At 41.2% G+C, this 18078-nt stretch overlaps 1 protein-coding gene across 4 annotated transcripts in view; it reads left to right on the top strand.

Annotated features, from left to right (window-relative positions):
* SSH2 (slingshot protein phosphatase 2) overlaps nucleotides 1-18078 on the top strand; it is a 311909-nt gene that overhangs the window by 72616 nt on the left and 221215 nt on the right. For 2 of the 4 annotated variants that reach the window (XM_030922916.1, XM_010367962.2), the window contains exon 2: nucleotides 13518-13598. The exons of the other annotated variants lie outside the window; for them this stretch is intronic. In XM_030922916.1, the coding sequence (XP_030778776.1) occupies nucleotides 13518-13598 (81 nt within the window). The remainder of the gene's footprint in view (nucleotides 1-13517; nucleotides 13599-18078) is intronic. 4 annotated transcript variants of the gene reach the window in all.

Raw genomic sequence — 18078 nt, 5'->3', positions numbered from 1 at the left:
AGGGTGATAAATTTTATCCAAAGTAATTACTCATAAAATAATTGGATTCCAACAATTACACCCCTGTGCATACTATAGAAGTGCAGACATAGAAGATGTGGGCCTTATTCTCCAAGCACACAAAATGTACTTATAGATTTAGGATTCTGTCTTTTGAAAGTACCAGAACACCACATTAAAAGTGGGATAATTTTTAAGATGAGAAGGCCAGGAGCAAGGCAGTTATAGACTTGATACAGTGATTAATGCAGTTGTCAAGGTTCTGAGTTCTGTCTGTCTGTTCTACCATCTTTAACTTACTTCCTTTTGTCCTTGGGCCTCTCTTTTTGAGGTCACAAAATGGGTGTCACAGCTCTAGATATCAGATCTGCATAACTGCATCCAAAGGCATAGGAAGGGCAATCTGTTTTCTCAAATCTCCTTTGTCAAGGTAGAAAACTTTTCCCACAAGCCCACAGCAGACTTGCCCTCAAGCCTTGGAGACCGAGATTAGGATATATGACTGTTCTGGGCTTCAGGGAGGCTAAGCTGAAAAGGCATTGTCAGCCTGAGTACTGGGACTGGTAGGTAAAAGAGGTTAGAGATGACTGTTGGGTAGACAACAGAAACTGCCACAGGGAGACAAAACTATCCACAGATTAGAGAACAGTTCTGGGCAATTTGTCATTAGGCTGAATTGTGTGCTCTAGGCCAGGAATTGGCAATCTTTTTTTTTTTTTTTTTTTTTGTTAAGGGCCAGTTATTAAATATTTCAGGCCTCACCTAAAGATGTCAAAATCCACATACAGTCTCTGTTGCACATTCTTTGTCCTTTTTTAAAAAAAAAAAGAAAGAAAAAAAACTTTTTAAAATGCAAAAGTCATCCTTAGCTTGCTGACCATATAAAAACAGGCCATGGTACACATTTGGCCCACAGGCTATAGTTTGCCAACCCCTGCCTACCCAAGGAAGGTTCAGAAGGGAGCTCCTACTTTAGTGGGACTGAAGTCATCATTTTGAAGCCTCCTGAAATTCTGGGATTTGACTGGTGCTTTGAAGGATGGGTGAGATTTGGACTGAGAGATGTGTTCCTTCTGAAGGGCACAGTGAGTGGAGAAACAAGCCTATGATGCTTACCATAACACAGTTGTGTGTTACATGCAATGAGTGAAGAGTAGCAATACCTTTGCAAATGAAATAGGCTAATTGCAGGCCAGAGTTAGGGAGTAATGTGGCATGAGTATCTTGTCTCTCTTAGCCACTGACAGGCCAAGCTGCTAAGAGGCTCTGAGAAATGAAGATGCTCTTTTGGCTTAAAGTTTCCATGTTGATCTGGAGCCCAAGGGAGGCAGTGTTGCATGTAACAATTGGTTCTTCCAGTAGGAGCTGTTACTACTATTACTAATTAAGGAACAAATATCATGTGTTCAGGGGAGTGAAGACTGTTGGTCTCTTAATTATACCTACATACAAAGATTATAACTTATCTTCACTTTATATTATTTTTATAGCAACAAGGAAGAATCGCAACAACTAATACTAAGTCACTTATTCATTGAACATTTATTGAATGTTTACCATGTGCCAGGCCCTGGCAATATAAGTTGAGAAGCTCATAGTCCAGAGGGGAATAAAGAACCTGTATGGCAATAATTACAGTAGTGAGTTAAGAGTTAGAAAATGTGTGCACAGAGAACTGTGGATGCCTAGAAGAAGGAACCACTCAATTTATTCTCATTTAAATTTTCAAATTGACTCAGTTAAATTCAGTAACCACAGATTGTACCCCTAATACTAGACAATTTGCAAATCTGTACCATTTATCACAAAAAAAAGCCTATGTAAAATACTATGAGTGGGTTAAATCCAAATCATCACCTCTCCAGAAAAAGCTATTTCAAACCTTCTGTGGCTGATATTAAGTTTTACAATCCTCTTTATGTGCAAAGTATATAACTATAGTGTTGTATTTCCCATCGCACTTAATTAATTTTTTGCTTCCCAGTTTATTGGTGTAAATATTGGATTCTAGAAAACAATTGTTTCCCCCCAGTAAAGCTTTCAAAGAAGATTATGGGTCTGGCACCGTGGCTCATGCCTATAGCACTTTGGGAGGCCCAGGCAGGCGGATCATGAGGTCAGGAGTTCAAGACCAGCCTGGCCAACATAGCGAAACCTTGTCTCTACTAAAAATATAAAGCCGAGCATGGTGGCAGGCGCCTGTAGTTCCAGCTACTTGGGAGGTTAAAGCAGGAGAATCGCTTGAACCCGGCAGTCGGAGGTTGCAGTGAGCCGAGATCGTGCCACTACACTCCAGCCTAGACGGCAGAGAGACTGTCTCAAGAAAAAAAGAAGAAGAAGAAGATTATAGTGGTGGGCAGAATAATGGCCCCCAGTAGAGTCCTCATTCTAATCAGCTGTGAACCTGTAAATATGTTAGCTTAACATAGTAAAGGAGGAATTAAGGTTGCTAATCATGTATAGCTTTAAAATAGGAAGATTACCCTGGATTATCAGGGCAGGATGCAACATAGTCAGTCACAAAGGCTGTTAAAGTAGAAGAGGGACACCCAAAACTATAAAAACCCCGGAAGACAACCTAGGCAGTACCATTCTGGACATAGGAACAGGCAAAGATTTTATGACAGATGCCAAAAGCAATTGTGAAGAAGCAAAAGTTGACTCTAATTAAACTAAAGAGCTTCTGCACAGCAAAAGAAACTATCAACAGAGTGAACAGACAACCTGTAGAATGGGAAAAAATGTTTACAAACTATGCATCTGACAAAGGTCTGATATACAGCATCTATAAGGAACTTAAACAAATATACAAGAAAAAAAAACAAAAAAGTCCATTTAAAAGTGGGCCAAAGAGCCAGACATGGTGGCTCACACCTGTAATCCCAGCACTTTGGGAGGCTGAGGTGGGAGGATCACTTGAGGCCAGGAGTTTAAGAGTGGCCTGGCCAGCATAGTGAAACCTGTCTCTACTAAAAATACAAAAATTAGCTGGGCATCATGGCACACGCCTGTAATCCCAGCTATTCGGGAGGCTGAAGCACGAGAATTGCTTGAACCTGGGAGGCAGATGTTGCAGTGAGCTGAGATCCTGCCACTGCACTCCAGCCTGGGGGACAGAGCAAGACTCTGTCTCAAAAAAAAAAAAAAAGAAAAAAAGTGGTCAAAGGAGACTGAGCACAGTAGCTCACAGCTGTAATCCCAGCACTTTGGGAGGCTAAGGCGAGTGGATCACTTGAGGTCAGTAGTTCCTGACGAGCCTGGCCAACATGGCAAAACCCTGTCCGTACTAAAAATACAAACATTAGCTGGGCATGGTGGCACGCTCCTGCAATCACGGTGGCTGAAGCAAGAGAATTGCTTGAACCCAGGATGCAGAGGTTGCAGTGAGCTGAGATTGCGCCACTGCGCTCCATCCTGGGTGATAGAGTGAGACTCTGCCTCAAAAAAATAAGTGGGCAAAGGACATGAAGAGACACGTTTCAAAAGAAGACATACATGTTGCCAACAATCATATGAAAAAAAGCTCAACATCACTGATCATTAGAGAAATGCAAATCAAAACCGTAGCGAGATAACCATCTCACAGCAGTCAGAATGGCTATTATTAAAAAGTAAAAAAATATCAAATGCTCAGGAGATTGTGGAGAAAATGGAATGCTTATACATTGTTATGGGAGTGTAAATTAGTTCAACCATTGTGGAAAGTAGTGTGGCAATTCCTCAAAGAGCTAAAAACAGAACTACTGCCGGCACGGTGGCTCACGCCTATAATCCCAGCATTTTGAGAGGCCAAGGCCTGAGGTCAGGAGTTCAAAACCAGCCCGGTCAACATGGTGAAACCCTATCTCTACTAAAAATACAAAAAATTAGCTGGGCTTGGTGGTGGGCGCCTATAATCCCAGCTACTTGGGAGGTTGAGGCAGGAGAATCGCTTGAACTCAGGAGGTGGAGGTTGCAGTGAGCCAAGGTCGTGCGTTGCACTTGAGCCTGGAAAACAAGAGCGAAACTCTGTCTCAAAAACAAAAACTAAAACTAAAAAACAGAGCTACCATTCGACCCAGCAATCCCATTACTGGATATATACCCAAAGGAATATAAATCATTCCATCATAATGACACATGCATGTATATTTTCATTGCACCCCTATTTACAACAGCAAAGACGTGGAATCATCCTAAATGCCCATCAATGATAGACTGGATAAAGAAAATGTGGTACATATATACCACGAAATACTATGCAGCCATAAAAAGAAAAAAAAACAAGATCATGTCATTTGCAGGAACATGGATGGAGCTGGATGCTATTACCCTTAGTAAACTAACAGAAGAACAGAAAACCAAATACCACATGTTCTTATAAGTGGAAGCTAAATGATGAGAACACATGGACACATAGAGGGGAACACAGACACCAGGGCCTACTAGAGAGTGGAAGGTGCAAAGGAGGGGATCAGGAAGAATAGCTAATAAGTCCTAGGCTTAATACCTGGATGATGAAATAATCTGTAAAGCAAACCCCTGTGACATGAGTTTATTCATATAACAAACCTGCACATGTACCTGGGAACTTAAAAGTTAAAAAAAGAAAAAGAAAAAAAGTGGAAGAAGAACCCAGGAAAGGAAGTCAGATTGATGCGATAGGAGAAGAACTCAATCCACCTTTACCGATATTGAAGATAGAAGAAGGGGGCCATGAGCCGAAGAATGCAGACAGCCACTAGATGCCAGAAAAGGCAAAGAAATTGATTCTCCTAAAAATAGTTAGGGCTACCATAACAAGTATAATCCATTTAAACAGACTGATCGCTTAAATGACAAATATTTATTTTCTCATTGAGTTGCAGGCTGAAAGTCAAATATCAATGTGTTGGCAAGGGTTGATTTCTTCTGAGGCTGACCTTCTTGGCCTGTAGAAGGCTGTCCTCTCCCTCTGTTTTCACATGGTCTTTCCTCTGGGTGGTATATGTGTCCTAATCTCTTCTATTTATTTATTTGTTTGTTTATTTATTTATTTATTTATTTATTTATTTTGAGACAGGATCTTGCTCTGCCCTCTAGGCTAAAATGCAGTGGTGTGATCATAGCTCACTGTAAACTTGAACTGCTGGGCTCAAGCAATCCTCTGCCTCAACCTCCCAAGTAGCTAGGACTACAGGCATGCCTAGCTATTTTGTTTTTTTTTTTTTTTTTTTTTTTTGTAGAGATGGTGTCTTGCTATGTTGCCCAGGCTGGTCTCAATCTCCTGACCTAAAGTGATTCTCTTGCCTTGGCCTCTCAAAGTGCTGGGATTATAGGCATGAGCCACTACATGTGGCCCTAATCTCTTTTTATGAGAATATGAGTCATATTGGATTAGGGCCCACCTATATTGGACTAGGGCCCACCTATATTGGAACCACCCCTAGGTTACTAACCCTCATTTTAACTTGATTACTCTTTAAAGGCTCTGTCTCCAAATAAACCACCTCTTGAGGTACTGGGGATTGAAACTTAAACATATGAATTTTGGGGGACACAATTTAGCCTGTAACACTCCCCTAGATCCTACAGAAGGAACACAGGTCTGCCAACTGTTTTATTTTAGGACTCCTTGCCTCTAGACTGTAACATAATAAATTATGTTGTTTAAACCATCAAGTTTGTGGTAATTTGTTAAAGCATGTTAGAAAATGAGTTTAATTGGAAGTAACTTGAATCTATTAGTAGGAGACTGATTAACTGAACTGTGGAACATCTCTACAATGAAATGTTATGCAGCAATCAGAAACAATGAAATGAATGTCTTAATAGACAAATGGATAAATGTGATAAATGTGTCATATATGTGTGCAATGGAATATTATGCAGGCTTAAAAAGGAAGGAAATTCTGACACATGCTACAACATGCATGTATCTTGAGGACCTTATGCTAAGGAAGATAACTCAGTCAAAGACAAATACTGTATGATTCCACTTATATGAATTATCTAGACCAGTCAAAACTCATAGAAACAAAGTGAATGGTAGTTGTTAAGGGCTGGAATAGGGGGAAATGAAGAGTTGTTTGATGGATATAGATTCAGTTCTTTGAGATGAAAAAGCTTTAGAGATTGACTGTACAACAACATGAATATATACTGAACTGTACAGTTAACAATAGTTAAGATGGGGCTGGGTGTGATGGCTTACGCCAACACTTTGGGAGGCCAGGGCAGGAGAATCTTTTGAGCCCAGGAGTTTGAAACCTTCCTGGGAAACATAGTGAGACCCCATCCGTACAAAAAACTTTTTAAATTACCTAGGTGTGGTAAATTTTAGTTTCAGCAACTAGGGAGGCTGAGATGGGAGGATTGCTTGAGCCTGAGAGGTCCAGGCTTCAGTGAGCCATGATCACGCCACTGTACTTCAACCTGGGTGACAGCGAGACTGTCTCAAAAACATCAGTTAAGATGGTTGATATGGTTTGGCTGTGTCCCCACCCAAATCTCATCTTGAATTCCCACATGTTGTGAGAGGGAAACTCCGGTGGGAGGTAATTGAATCATGCGGGCAAGTCTTTCCTGTGCTGTTTTCATGATAGTGAATAAGTCTCATGAGATCTGATGGTTTTAAAGAGAGGAGTTCCCCTGCACAAGCTGTCTCTCTTTACCTGTTGCCATCCATGCAAGATGTGACTTGCTCTTTCTTGCCTTCTGCTGTGATTTTGAGGCTTCCCCAGCCATGGAACTGTAAGCCCAATTAAACCTCTTTCTTTTGTAAATTGCCCAGTTTCGGGTATGTCTTTGTCAGCAGCGTGAAAACGGACTAATACAGTAAATTGGTACCAGTAGAATGCTGAAATAAGTTAAGACTTTGGGGGACTGTTGGGAAGGCATGATTGGTTTTGAAATGTGAGGACATGAGATTTGGGAGGCCAGGGGTGGAATGATATGGTTTGGCTGTGTCCCCACCCGAATCTTGAATTCCCACGTGTTGTGGGAGGGACCCGGTGGGAGGTAATTGAATCATGGGTGAATTTTATGTTGTGTTATTTTTTATGTTATGTAGTTTTTAAAAAATAGTGAAACAAAGATACTAAGCTTAAAAGGAAAGGGCAGAAAAATAGGTGCAGTGTGCTTTCATTTGTGTATTTTGGAGAAAGAACATCTACACACACAATGCTTGTATATACACAGAATAATCCTGAAAGGATTCCTTAGGAGCTGGCATAGTGATTACTTCTAGGAATGGGTTGTAGTAGTTGGGAGGACCGGAATGGAGGAAGACTTAAAAATACTCTTTGACACCTTCTTAGTTGTTTACCACATACATGTGTTACACACTAAAATAATTGTTTGGGGAGGTTTTGTTTGTTTGTTTTTGTTTTTTGAGACAGACTCTCACTCTGTTGCCCAAGCTGGAATGCAGTGGCGGGATCACGGCTTACTGCAGCCTCAACCTCCTGGGCTCAAACGGTCCTCCCACCTCAGCCTCTTGCGTATCTGGGACTATAGGCATGCACCACCAAGCCCAGCTATAATAGAGGTCTTTTAATGCATCATTAAAATATCACAAACAGGTCTTAGCAACCATACAGTTTCTTGTTTCTGTAGCTGGACAACTCTTAGATCTTATTCATCAGCCTGCTAAACTGTTCCTCTTTCAGTGACATATAGATCATCTGAAAGTTTTCTGTTATCCTTGTTTTTAACTGTTACGGATTGCTAAATCAAAGCAGTTGAATTTGAAACAAACTCAATGTCATTTCCTCCAAAGATTAATACATTTTTCTGGACTTAAGATAACTGAATAAGCAATACCTGGCCTCATCTAAACCCTCCAGATGTATTTTTCACCCAAGAAACTGTGGATTTCAGCAAAAGACCCATGCTCCTGGATAACTAAGTTGATGGGGAAAGGAGTATGCACAGACCTCATCTTGTAATGGAAGCCCAGTGTAACACCCTTGATCATGTTCTGTACACGATTACAAATAGTGCAAGCAGTAGCCACTTCCTATTTCCCAATCATTTGTCAACCTAGCACCTCTTCTTTTCCAAGGAGAATGCATCTACATTGATGTAATTGATGTCCCTCCCTAACTTCCTGTGGGGCTCTTCAGAATAACTGTGCATCCTTTCAGAGTGATGTCTGCATTTTCTGGAATGTCAATAGTCTGATTGCCAAGAATGGTCTTCATTCTCTCCGTAGATACAGCAAAGAACTGAAATAATTGTTTTTAAATGTATAATTTCAGCTGAGACTTTAGAGAATTTTCTTAGTTGGATCAGACGTAGACTATGAAATTGCTTTGTCAATCCATTTATACCTAAGTGCCAGGGTATGTCTTGGCCTTTAAAGGATTAAAAGCTCTTACTCCCAAAGTTGCTGGACTTTGGGGTATAAATATATTTTATTGTTTGATGCCTGATAGTATATTTTTCTTTTTATTTTTTGAGGCAGGATCTCACTCTGTTGTGCAGGCTGGAGTGAAGTGGCGTGATCTCGGCTCACTGCAGCCTCAACTTCCTGAGTTCAGGCCATCCTCCGACCTCAGCCCCCTGAGTAGATGGGACTACAGGTGCACGCCACCACACCCAGCTAATTTTTTGTATTTTTAGTAGAGAACAGGATTTTACCAATGTTGCCCAGGCTGGGCTCAAACTCCTGGGCTCCACTGATCTGCCTGCTTTAGCATCCCAAATTGTTGGGATTACAGACATGGGCCACCAGGACTGGCCTATGTCTGATAGTACATTTTCAAAGTCCCTAGTTTCTTTAAGTACAGCTGCAATGTATTCACTTAGAACCACAAAAAGAAAAAAAGAAAAAAAAAAGCGAGGATGAAAGATGGAGGAAAAAAAAGGAAAGAGGAAAGAAATAGTAAATGTTCTCTGCCTCTTAAAACCATATAATCTATAACAAGAATAGAGTACAAGAGACTTAACAGTAACAACAGGGTAACAGGTTTTGACTCTGTGGGATTATTTCTTCATTTTGTTTTGTTTTCTTTTTGATATGGAGTCTTGCTCTGTCTCCCAGACTGGAGTGCAATGGCACAGTCTGAGCTCACTGCAACCTCTGCCTCCCGGGTTCAAGTGATTCTCCTGCCTCAGCCTCCCGAGTAGCTGGGATTACAGGCACCTGCCACCACACCCAGCTAATTTTGTATTTTTGGTAGAGATGGGGTTTTGCCATGTTGGCCAAGCTGGTCTCGAACTCCTGGCCTCAGGTGATCCACCCGCTTTGGCCTCCCAAAGTGCTGGGAGTACAGGTGTGAGCCACCATGCCCGGCCTCTTGTGGTATTATTTCTTAAGACTTCTGCTTATAAATTGTTAGGTAACTGCATACATTAGATTTTAACACTCTTGAAAACCTCCTTCTTAGTACATGAGTTCTTGCATCATACAGTCCATATAAAAATTGCAACATTTTATTACTATAATTGTTCCTTAGAAGCTGTTCTGGATTGAAACTTCTTGTTATGTGCAGGTGTTTTTCTTACCAACAATCTTAACCCCTGTGTTTCTCCACACAATACTTAGCCAAAGGGACATGTTTCCACAAAGTCATATCCTATCTTTGTTGTTTTTGCATCCCCATAAAAAGCAAAAAACTATTTTTGTAACCTGTTCAGTTACCTTTCCCTTTTTGTTTGGTGTTTTACCTTAGCTTCTAATAATTCAGCACCCAGAAAAGTGCTTAGTACACAGTAGGGGTACAATAAATGGAAATCAATGACTCATTGTGAGCTCAGTTGCTTCCAGGTTATGTAGGGAATATGATTTTGTCTTTAAGAATGAAAAACACTTAAGACTTGATAGAAGCAAAATTTCCCTTGAAGACAAAAGTTTCTTTGAAAGAAAATTTTAACCCAAATGTATAAGCCTTTTACATCTAGGAAGGAGAGTAATATTATTATACTAATATTTATTATTATCATAAGCAGCAGTAATAAATAGTAATAAAATATTAATAATAAGTTATTATTATTAGAAGTAACATCAGAAGCTAAGTTATTCTAAGTGCTTTTTTTAATTACTTTTTTTTTTGGGTAGAGACAGGTGTCTTGCTATGTTGTGCAGGCTGGACTTGAACTCCCAGGCTCAAGTCCTCCCACATCAGCCTCCAGAGCGGCTGAGTATCTAGATGCACATGTTACCACACCTGGCTCTAAGTCTCTGAATGCTTTTCTTATGTTATCTCTCATACAATCTTTCCAACAACCCTAATAGATAGATGTTATTGTTGTGCCCATTTTTATGGATGAGGAAATCGAGCTCAAAGAAATTAAGGAATATACTCAAAATCACACTGCTAGTAAGTGGCAGAACCAGGATATGAACTCAGTTTAGTTAAGATTTGGGCTTGATACTTCCAATGCAAGAATATGAGCTTGACTTTGTCCTCCTCAAAATTCCTGCCAAGAGGACATTCAAAAGAAGAAAATAAAGAAAAGAGAATTGGTATCGGCACTACAAACTGGGGAAGATCACCACCTTCATGCTAGAAGAAACATTGAGGGAATTTACAATATGACATTCAGGCAATGAGATTGAGGTAAAGGCCTACCACTGAGAGGGGCTATGTATAATTAAGCCCACCTACGCTGGGCACGGTGGCTCATGCCTGTAATCCCAGAACTTTGGGAGGCCGAGGTGGGCGGATCACAAGGTTAGGAGTTGGAGACCATCCTTGTCAACATGGTGAAACCCTGTCTGTACTAAATATACAAAAATTAGCCAGTCGTTGTGGTGCGCACTGTAGTCCCGGCTACTGCGGAGGCTGAGGCAGGAGAATACTTGAACCCGGGAAGTGGAGGCTGCAGTGAGCAGAGATCGTGCCACCGCACTCCAGCCTGGGCAACAGAGAGAGAGACACTCCAGGGGAAAAAAAAAAAAAAAAAATCTCTGCAGTGAATTAAGGCTGCATTTTGTATTCCTAGCTTACTAAAAATGTTTGGAACCAGAAATGACTATTTTATCAAATGCTTTTTAGCATCTGTTTAAATAATCGTGTAGTTTAGTAGAGGTCCTAAATATTAATTTGTCCTTGCAATCTTGGAATAAGCCATATAATCAGAAAGACTGTTCACTCTGCAGAACCTGGAAAGAATTCAGGAATTAGAATTACGAGGTCTTGGCCGGGTGTGGTGGCTCATGCCTGTAATCCCAGCACTTTGGGAGGCCAAGGTGGGTGGATCATGAGGTGAGGAGATAGAGACCATCCTGGCTAACACAGTGAAACCCCATCTCTACTAAAAATACAAAAAATAAGTGTGCATGGTGGCGGGCGCCTATACTCCCAGCTACTTGAGAGGCTGAAGCAGGAAAATCGCTTGAACCCAGGAGATGGAGGTTGCAGTGATCTAAGATTGCACCACTGCACTCTAGCCTGGTTGACAGAGCGAGATGCTGTCTCCAAAAAAAAAAAAAAAAAAAAATTACCAGGTCTCAGAAGGCAGGGAAATGAACTTGACCTTTGTCCTTTGTCTTCCTTTAGGTTTCTCAGAATTTAATTTAGAACTAAATATGTTGGTTGCAAGTAAACACTTGTTCCATGAACCAATTATATTGTAATGCCATCAGCCCACTTTAATGGATACCTTGTATCTTAATGAATTGTTTCAATTAATATATATATATATAAAGTCTTAAAATAACTTTAGGAATGCAAGTGTGTTCTTGAAAGGTCATTTTGGTTTTTTTTTTTCTTTGAGACAGAGTGTGGATCTGTCACCCAGTCTGGTGGCGTGATCTTGGCTCACTGCAACCTTCACCTCCCGAGTTCAGGTGATTCTTCGGTCTCAGCCTCCCCAGTAGCTGAGATTACAGTTGAGCACCACCACACCTGGCTAATTTTTGTATTTTTACTAGAGATGGGTTTTCAACATGTTGGGCAGGCTGATCTCGAACTCCTGACCTCAGGTGGTCCACCCGCCTTGGCCTCCCAAAGTGCTGGGATTACAGGTATGAGCCACCGTGCCCAGCTGAAAGGTCATTCTGAAAGAGCTAGTGTGGACATCTGAAATATTTATAAGAAAGAAAGCTGCAACGTCTTAACTAGTGTAATTTGGTTTAATTTGTACTTTTCTCTCTTCAGGTTTGTTTTGTTTTGTTTTGTTTTGGAGACAGGATCTAGCTCTGTTGCCCAGGCCAGATGGCAGTGGCACAATTATGGCTCACTTGAAGGCTTAAACTCCGAAACTCAAGTGATCCTCCCACCTCAGCCTCCCAACTAGCCAGGCCTACAGAGGTGTGCCACCACACCTGGCTGATTATTATTATTGTTATTTTTGTCATGAAGATGGGGTCTTACTATGTTGCCCAGGCAGGTTTCCAACTCCTAGGCTCAAGCTCTCTCCAGTTTTTATTATTATTATTATTTTTTTTTTTTTTTTTTGAGATGGAGTTTTCGCTCTTGTTGCCCAGGCTGGAGTGCTATGGCACGATCTTGGCTCACTGTAACCTCCACCACCTGGGTTCAAGCGATTCTCCTGCCTCAGCCTCCAGAGTAGCTGGGATTACAGGTACCTGCAACCACACCCAGGTAATTTTTTGTATTTTCAGTAGAGATAGGGTTTTACCATGTTGGCCAGGCTGGTCTTTAACTCCTGACCTCAGGTGATCCACCCGCCTCCCAAAGTGTTGGGATTACAGGCGTGAGCCACCATGCCCGGCCTCTCTTCAGTTTTTATACTGTGACAGTGACAAGCCACTTTTGATGTGCTTAGTATTATCTATATTATTATCTGTTGTAGTATGAGACCTTGGGAAGACTGAAAGCAGCTCTGATCTCTACCATTTTAATTCTTTCAAATATTTATTATTAAGCCTTTAGCTTTCCTAATACGAGTTCCAGAAGTCTTCAAATATTTTATATATTTTTTAAGCTAGATGGAGTGTAAATGTTCTTATTTTCCCCCCTCCAAAATATAAGAGAACAAGAATTAAAAAGACTTTGCATTTGTAGGATTTTTAACAATTATTTTTGTTTGTTTGTTTGTTTTTTGAGATGGAGTCTCGCTCTGTAGCCCAGGCTGGACTGCAGTGGCGTGATGTCACTTCACTGCAACCTCTGCCTCCCAGGTTCATGCCATTCTCCTGCCTCAGCCTCCCGAGTAGCTGGGACTACAGGCTCGCTACCACGCCCGGCTAATTTTTTGTATTTTTAGTAGAAACGGGGTTTCACCATGTTAGCCAGGATGGTGTCGATCTCCTGACCTCGTGATCCGCCCGCCTCGGCCTCCCAAAGTGCTGGGATTACAGGCCTGAGCCACCGCGCCCAGCTAGCAGCACCATCTTTACAGAAAAAGATGTGCTGGATCTTTCCCCAAATCGGGAAACCATAGGAAATGCTTCAGTTGATCAAGCATTCCTCAATCAACTAACCAGTCACCTTGTTGGCCGTATTCTCTCAAAATAGCCATCAGTAATCAGAATTGCAGCTTCTCACCTGTGAGCTAACAGCACTGACTGATTTCAGCTTGCTTTTCTCCTCGTGCTTATGGGCCCATTCGTTTGGATCTCTGAAATGATCTTGTTTGTATTACAGAGCTCTCATTTGGAAGACAGTGAATCAGCAGCATTACTTTGCTATGAATGTGAAGAATCAGAAATCTTTAGTGATTCCAATGTACGTAGGTATATGTTTTTATACAGACTTTGGTGATTCAAGTAAAATCTTCTTGGGTAAATTTGGCTATTAAATGCAACTGATATAGTGCCTATTCTTTTATCTCTTTGACCCCATTCAGCCAAATAGTCTGGGAAGGCAAATAGGTGGCTTGCAATAAGTGTATATATAAACAGTGTGGTACATTTATATGCATAATGTCATGGCAATGACCACTCAAAACTTATTTATTGAAGCAGAAAAAAAATGTAGCATCTTGGAACCTTGAGTGAGTTTCCTTCAATAAAGAATGACTGTTGTTGTGGGATTTTTTCTCCCCTCATATACACATTTTTTTAATGGTCAATAGTATTATTATTTTCCCTGTGGCAACTGCTTGGTATTGGCGCTGCCACAGGGCCTTTATTCCTCACATACATGGGCCTCACATGTCTTAGCTATTGATAATGTTAAGCCAAATAGTGTTATAATCACTGGACTGGAAACTCAACCTGATCATCTTAAATGTGCAACTTTATCTAACTACATTTCATGAGATGTTATAAATTTTACTTACCCCGTCTGACCTCCAGCATACTTACCCACAGAGTCAGGCTGAAGTTAGAGAACAACTTAAATTGACTTATTTTTGTGTGTTGCAATGAGCAGTGAGATTAATCTGGAAATTCTCAGTATATCCTGAGATATAAGTGAACTTCCCCCGAGTATTGAATGGCCTAGTAGGACAGGCCAAATTGGGGCTTAGCCCAGGAAGGTTCTTAGTTTCACCAGGAAAGAAATCAAGGGCAAGCCAGTGGTGTTAGACAGCAATCTTTTATTGAACAGTACTGCTCCTGGTGGAACAGCACTAACTCATAGGTAGTGTACCCAGAGTCTGCAACGTGTGGGCTCTTGGCGACTGTATTTATACTCACTTATACCTACTTTCAGTTACATGTAAATTAAGGGCAGGTTAATGCAAATTGAGGGGTGGGTTATTTAGAACTTTCTAGGAAAGGGGCAGTAACTTCTGGGTCATTGCCATGGCATTTGTAAACTGTCATGATGCTGGTGGGAGTACCCATGCTCATGAGCAATGAGGGCAGCCAGGGATTGCCCTTGTCACAATTTGCTGGTTTTGGCCAGTTTCTTCACCTTATCCCATCTGGAACAGATCCTACTTTGTTCAGCAGTGTTGTGACCAGAAAACAAGTCCTGCTGGACTCTTGCTTCATTAGTTCATATACATCGTTCTGCCATAAAGGGGTATTAGAAGTATTTTGAAAGGAAGTGAAGGGAAGAGTTGTGGGTCAGGAAAACTAAACTGTCATTTGGATCACTGTCTCCTATTGAGCCCCCACTAAAAAAACATGAGGGGGTCGGCTACAAAAATGCAGACACCGTCCCAGTTATATTAATGAAAATTAGAAATAGGACCAGCTCTTTGTGAGAGGCCCTGGTCTCTGCCTTCCCCTTTCAGCCCAAATGCCTGACGTTTTTATCTGTTTGCTTCTCACTGGCTCTAAGTTGAAGACTTGGTGACAACCTGATTTTTTTTAAGGTGTACTGCCCTTCACTGCGAAGCTTGTGCAGATTAGGGATGGCACTATGAGGAAAGACTTTATTCAAGCATATTTTTGGACTGTTATACCCATAGGAGACTGGACTGCTCTTGGAATTTCCCCCCATTTTATGAGAGGTTCAAGATGTCCTTGTATCAAACTGAAGTTTAGAAACATAGCAAAACTTTTTCCCACTTGGACATTTTTTTTCTGTGTCTTGCTCTAGAATGAATCCTACTTCACAAATTTAAAAATATATAGTTTATATACACTGAATTATAACACATTTCAAAACTGTATTGTTTTTTACAGATTTAATTGTTTTCTATAATTTTACTTGACTTGATGTCTTCCAACAAGTAGCTGTAACTAAAACTAGATTCTACAAACCTTGACCATAAAAAATGAATTCTGTCAATATCAGGATATTTATTGCTCATAGTAGCACTCCATAAATATTGTTGAAGTTTCACTAATGGAAACTATCTCTTGAAGTAAGATGTGTCTCTCAAGTATATCACCATAGTACTACCTGCACTTAGGCTGGCTTCCTCATCTTCATATCACAGTTAACAGTGAATGCAGTTACCATTTCAGGACCTCATTCACCTATTTATTTATGCAACTGCACTTCATTCAGTGTTGATGAATCTGGAATGGCATGAGTTAAGTTATTGTGATTCATTAATCACAATAAAAGAGTGGTGCTCATTTTCCTAGTGCTTGCAAACATTAACTGTTGAATCCATGTGAACACTTATTATCAGTATTTTGCAGATGACAAACTGAGGGTAAAAGGTTATAATCTTTGTCCAGTGTTGTGTGATAAGCAGGGGCAGTGCTGATGTCAAATCTCAGCTGATAGCCATCATGAGCTCATCACCAGTGGGCAGCCTCATTGATGGAATATGTGCCAGTCTCCTTATATGGTATCCTATAAGATTTACTTTGTTCAGGCCGGGCACGGTGGCTCATGCCTGTAATCCCAGCTCTTTGGGCGGTCAAGGTGTGCAGATCGCTTGAGGTCAAGAGTTCGAGAAAGCCTGGCCAACATGGTGAAACCCCGTCTCTACTAAAAATACAAAAGCTGGGTGTGGTGGTATATGCATGTAGTCCCAGCTACTTGGGAGGCCGAGGCAGGATAATTGCTTGAACCCAGGAGGCGGAGGTTGCAGTGAACCAAGATCGCACCACTGCACTGCAGCCTGGGCAACAGAGCAAGACTCCATCTCAAATATATGTATATTTTGCTCACTTTGTAGTGGAGTCCTCTGGACTTATTATACTGGCATACTGTTTTGGCTGATTTTGTCTGAAAGAGACGAGTACGTGGGAATCTACATGAAGAATATTTTCATGAAGTTGGACACCTGTGGGGAAAAGGAAACTTTAGTTTTAATGGTTTTTCTCCCTTAGAAACAATTAGTTGGGGCCAGGCATAGTGGCTCATGTCTGTAATCCCAACACTTTGGGAGGCCAAGGCAAAAGGATCACTTGAGCCCAGGAGTTCAAGAGCAGCCTGGGAAATACAGTGAGACCCTGTCTCTACAAAAAATAAAACAATTAGCCAGGCATGGTGGCACATACTTGCAGTCCTAGCTACTTGGGAGGCTAAGGTGGGAGGATACGCCGTTGCACTCCAGCCTGGACAACAGAGCCAGACTCTGTCTCCAAAAAAAAAATGAGCAACAATTAGTTAGGTATATGTATTTACAGAATACTCTGGGTTGCTTTATTGTATTGCCAAGCCTTTCATTCATTTAAGTCAGATTCGTTGTGTCTTTTCCTCAAGAGGCAAGAGTTGTTTCATGTACTTGGCTGACTTTTTAAAGGTGTTAGATCCTCCTCCTGTTTTGTTTGTTCAGGGAGTATTTCCCACACTTTTTTTTTTTCCCTTTTCTCACTTCCCTGTTCCCACCCCCATGTCAAATAGAATTGAAGAGCTTCTTCCTAATTTGAAGGCTTAACCTTGGGGGTGGGGTGAGGGGGCAGTTATTTGCAGAGCAAAATGATTGAAATCTCCACTACTTAATTTTCTGCAAAGGAAGTGGTATGTGATCTTGATAACTATTTGAAGTAGAAATACTGATGTAAAGAAGAGGAGTAGAAGATAAAGTCAATCACTGAACAACTTTCTCTTCAATTTTGGGATAAGAGAAGTATGAACTTTGATTAGTTTTATTCATTCATTTGCTTCTGCATAATTCATTCATTCACCAAGTATTGATTGACTGATGTGCAAATCACTGGGCCTAGGGGAGTAGGGGCCCTTAGAGAAAGTATAATCTACACTTCACAAATTAGTTTTATGGCTATTCATGGAAAGCCCTGAAAAGGAGAGGAGAAAATCATTACATGCAGTATGTGGGAAGAAGAGAAGAAATCTGGATAAGTGAAAACAAATTTGGCTGGAGGGCAATTTGGCTGGAGAGCTGGCTGCCTTAGATCTCTTGGGACTTGCCTAGAAGAGAAGGCAGGAGTGCAGAGAGGCCCCTGCCCCTTTTCTGATCCCACTCAGTCTCCAGGAAACCAGGTAATAGATAGAAGCAGCTACTTGCTCTCTCTGCTGTGCATAGGTTTGTTAGAGGTCTCCATAATGGGGAGAGGATCTTTCTGCCCCTAGAGAAAGGTGATAGTGTGACTGGAAGAGGTCACAGAGAAAGAAGATACTGGCTTTAGCTGCAGGAGTTTCACCTTGGCTTCAAATAAGAAGGAATGTAGGCAGTGACTAGAGCAGGTTGGGATGCTAGTGACGGCAACAGGCACTGAGACTCCTGAGGCTTCTCTTCATTTCCCTCTCCTGTACACACTGCTATCCTACCTAAAAGGAGGAAGAAGCTCTGGATGAGCTGGGATTCCAATTATTGTGCTTATGGGTGGTCACCTAGGAACAACTGGATTCATTTACCATTGTAGGGCTATTTCTTCCCCAGCCTGGT

Source organism: Rhinopithecus roxellana, chromosome 19, assembly GCF_007565055.1.
Source record: "Rhinopithecus roxellana isolate Shanxi Qingling chromosome 19, ASM756505v1, whole genome shotgun sequence".
NCBI lineage: Eukaryota > Metazoa > Chordata > Mammalia > Primates > Cercopithecidae > Rhinopithecus > Rhinopithecus roxellana.
The sequence above is the reverse complement of the archived record's forward strand: the minus strand, read 5'-3'. Positions and strand labels throughout refer to the sequence as shown.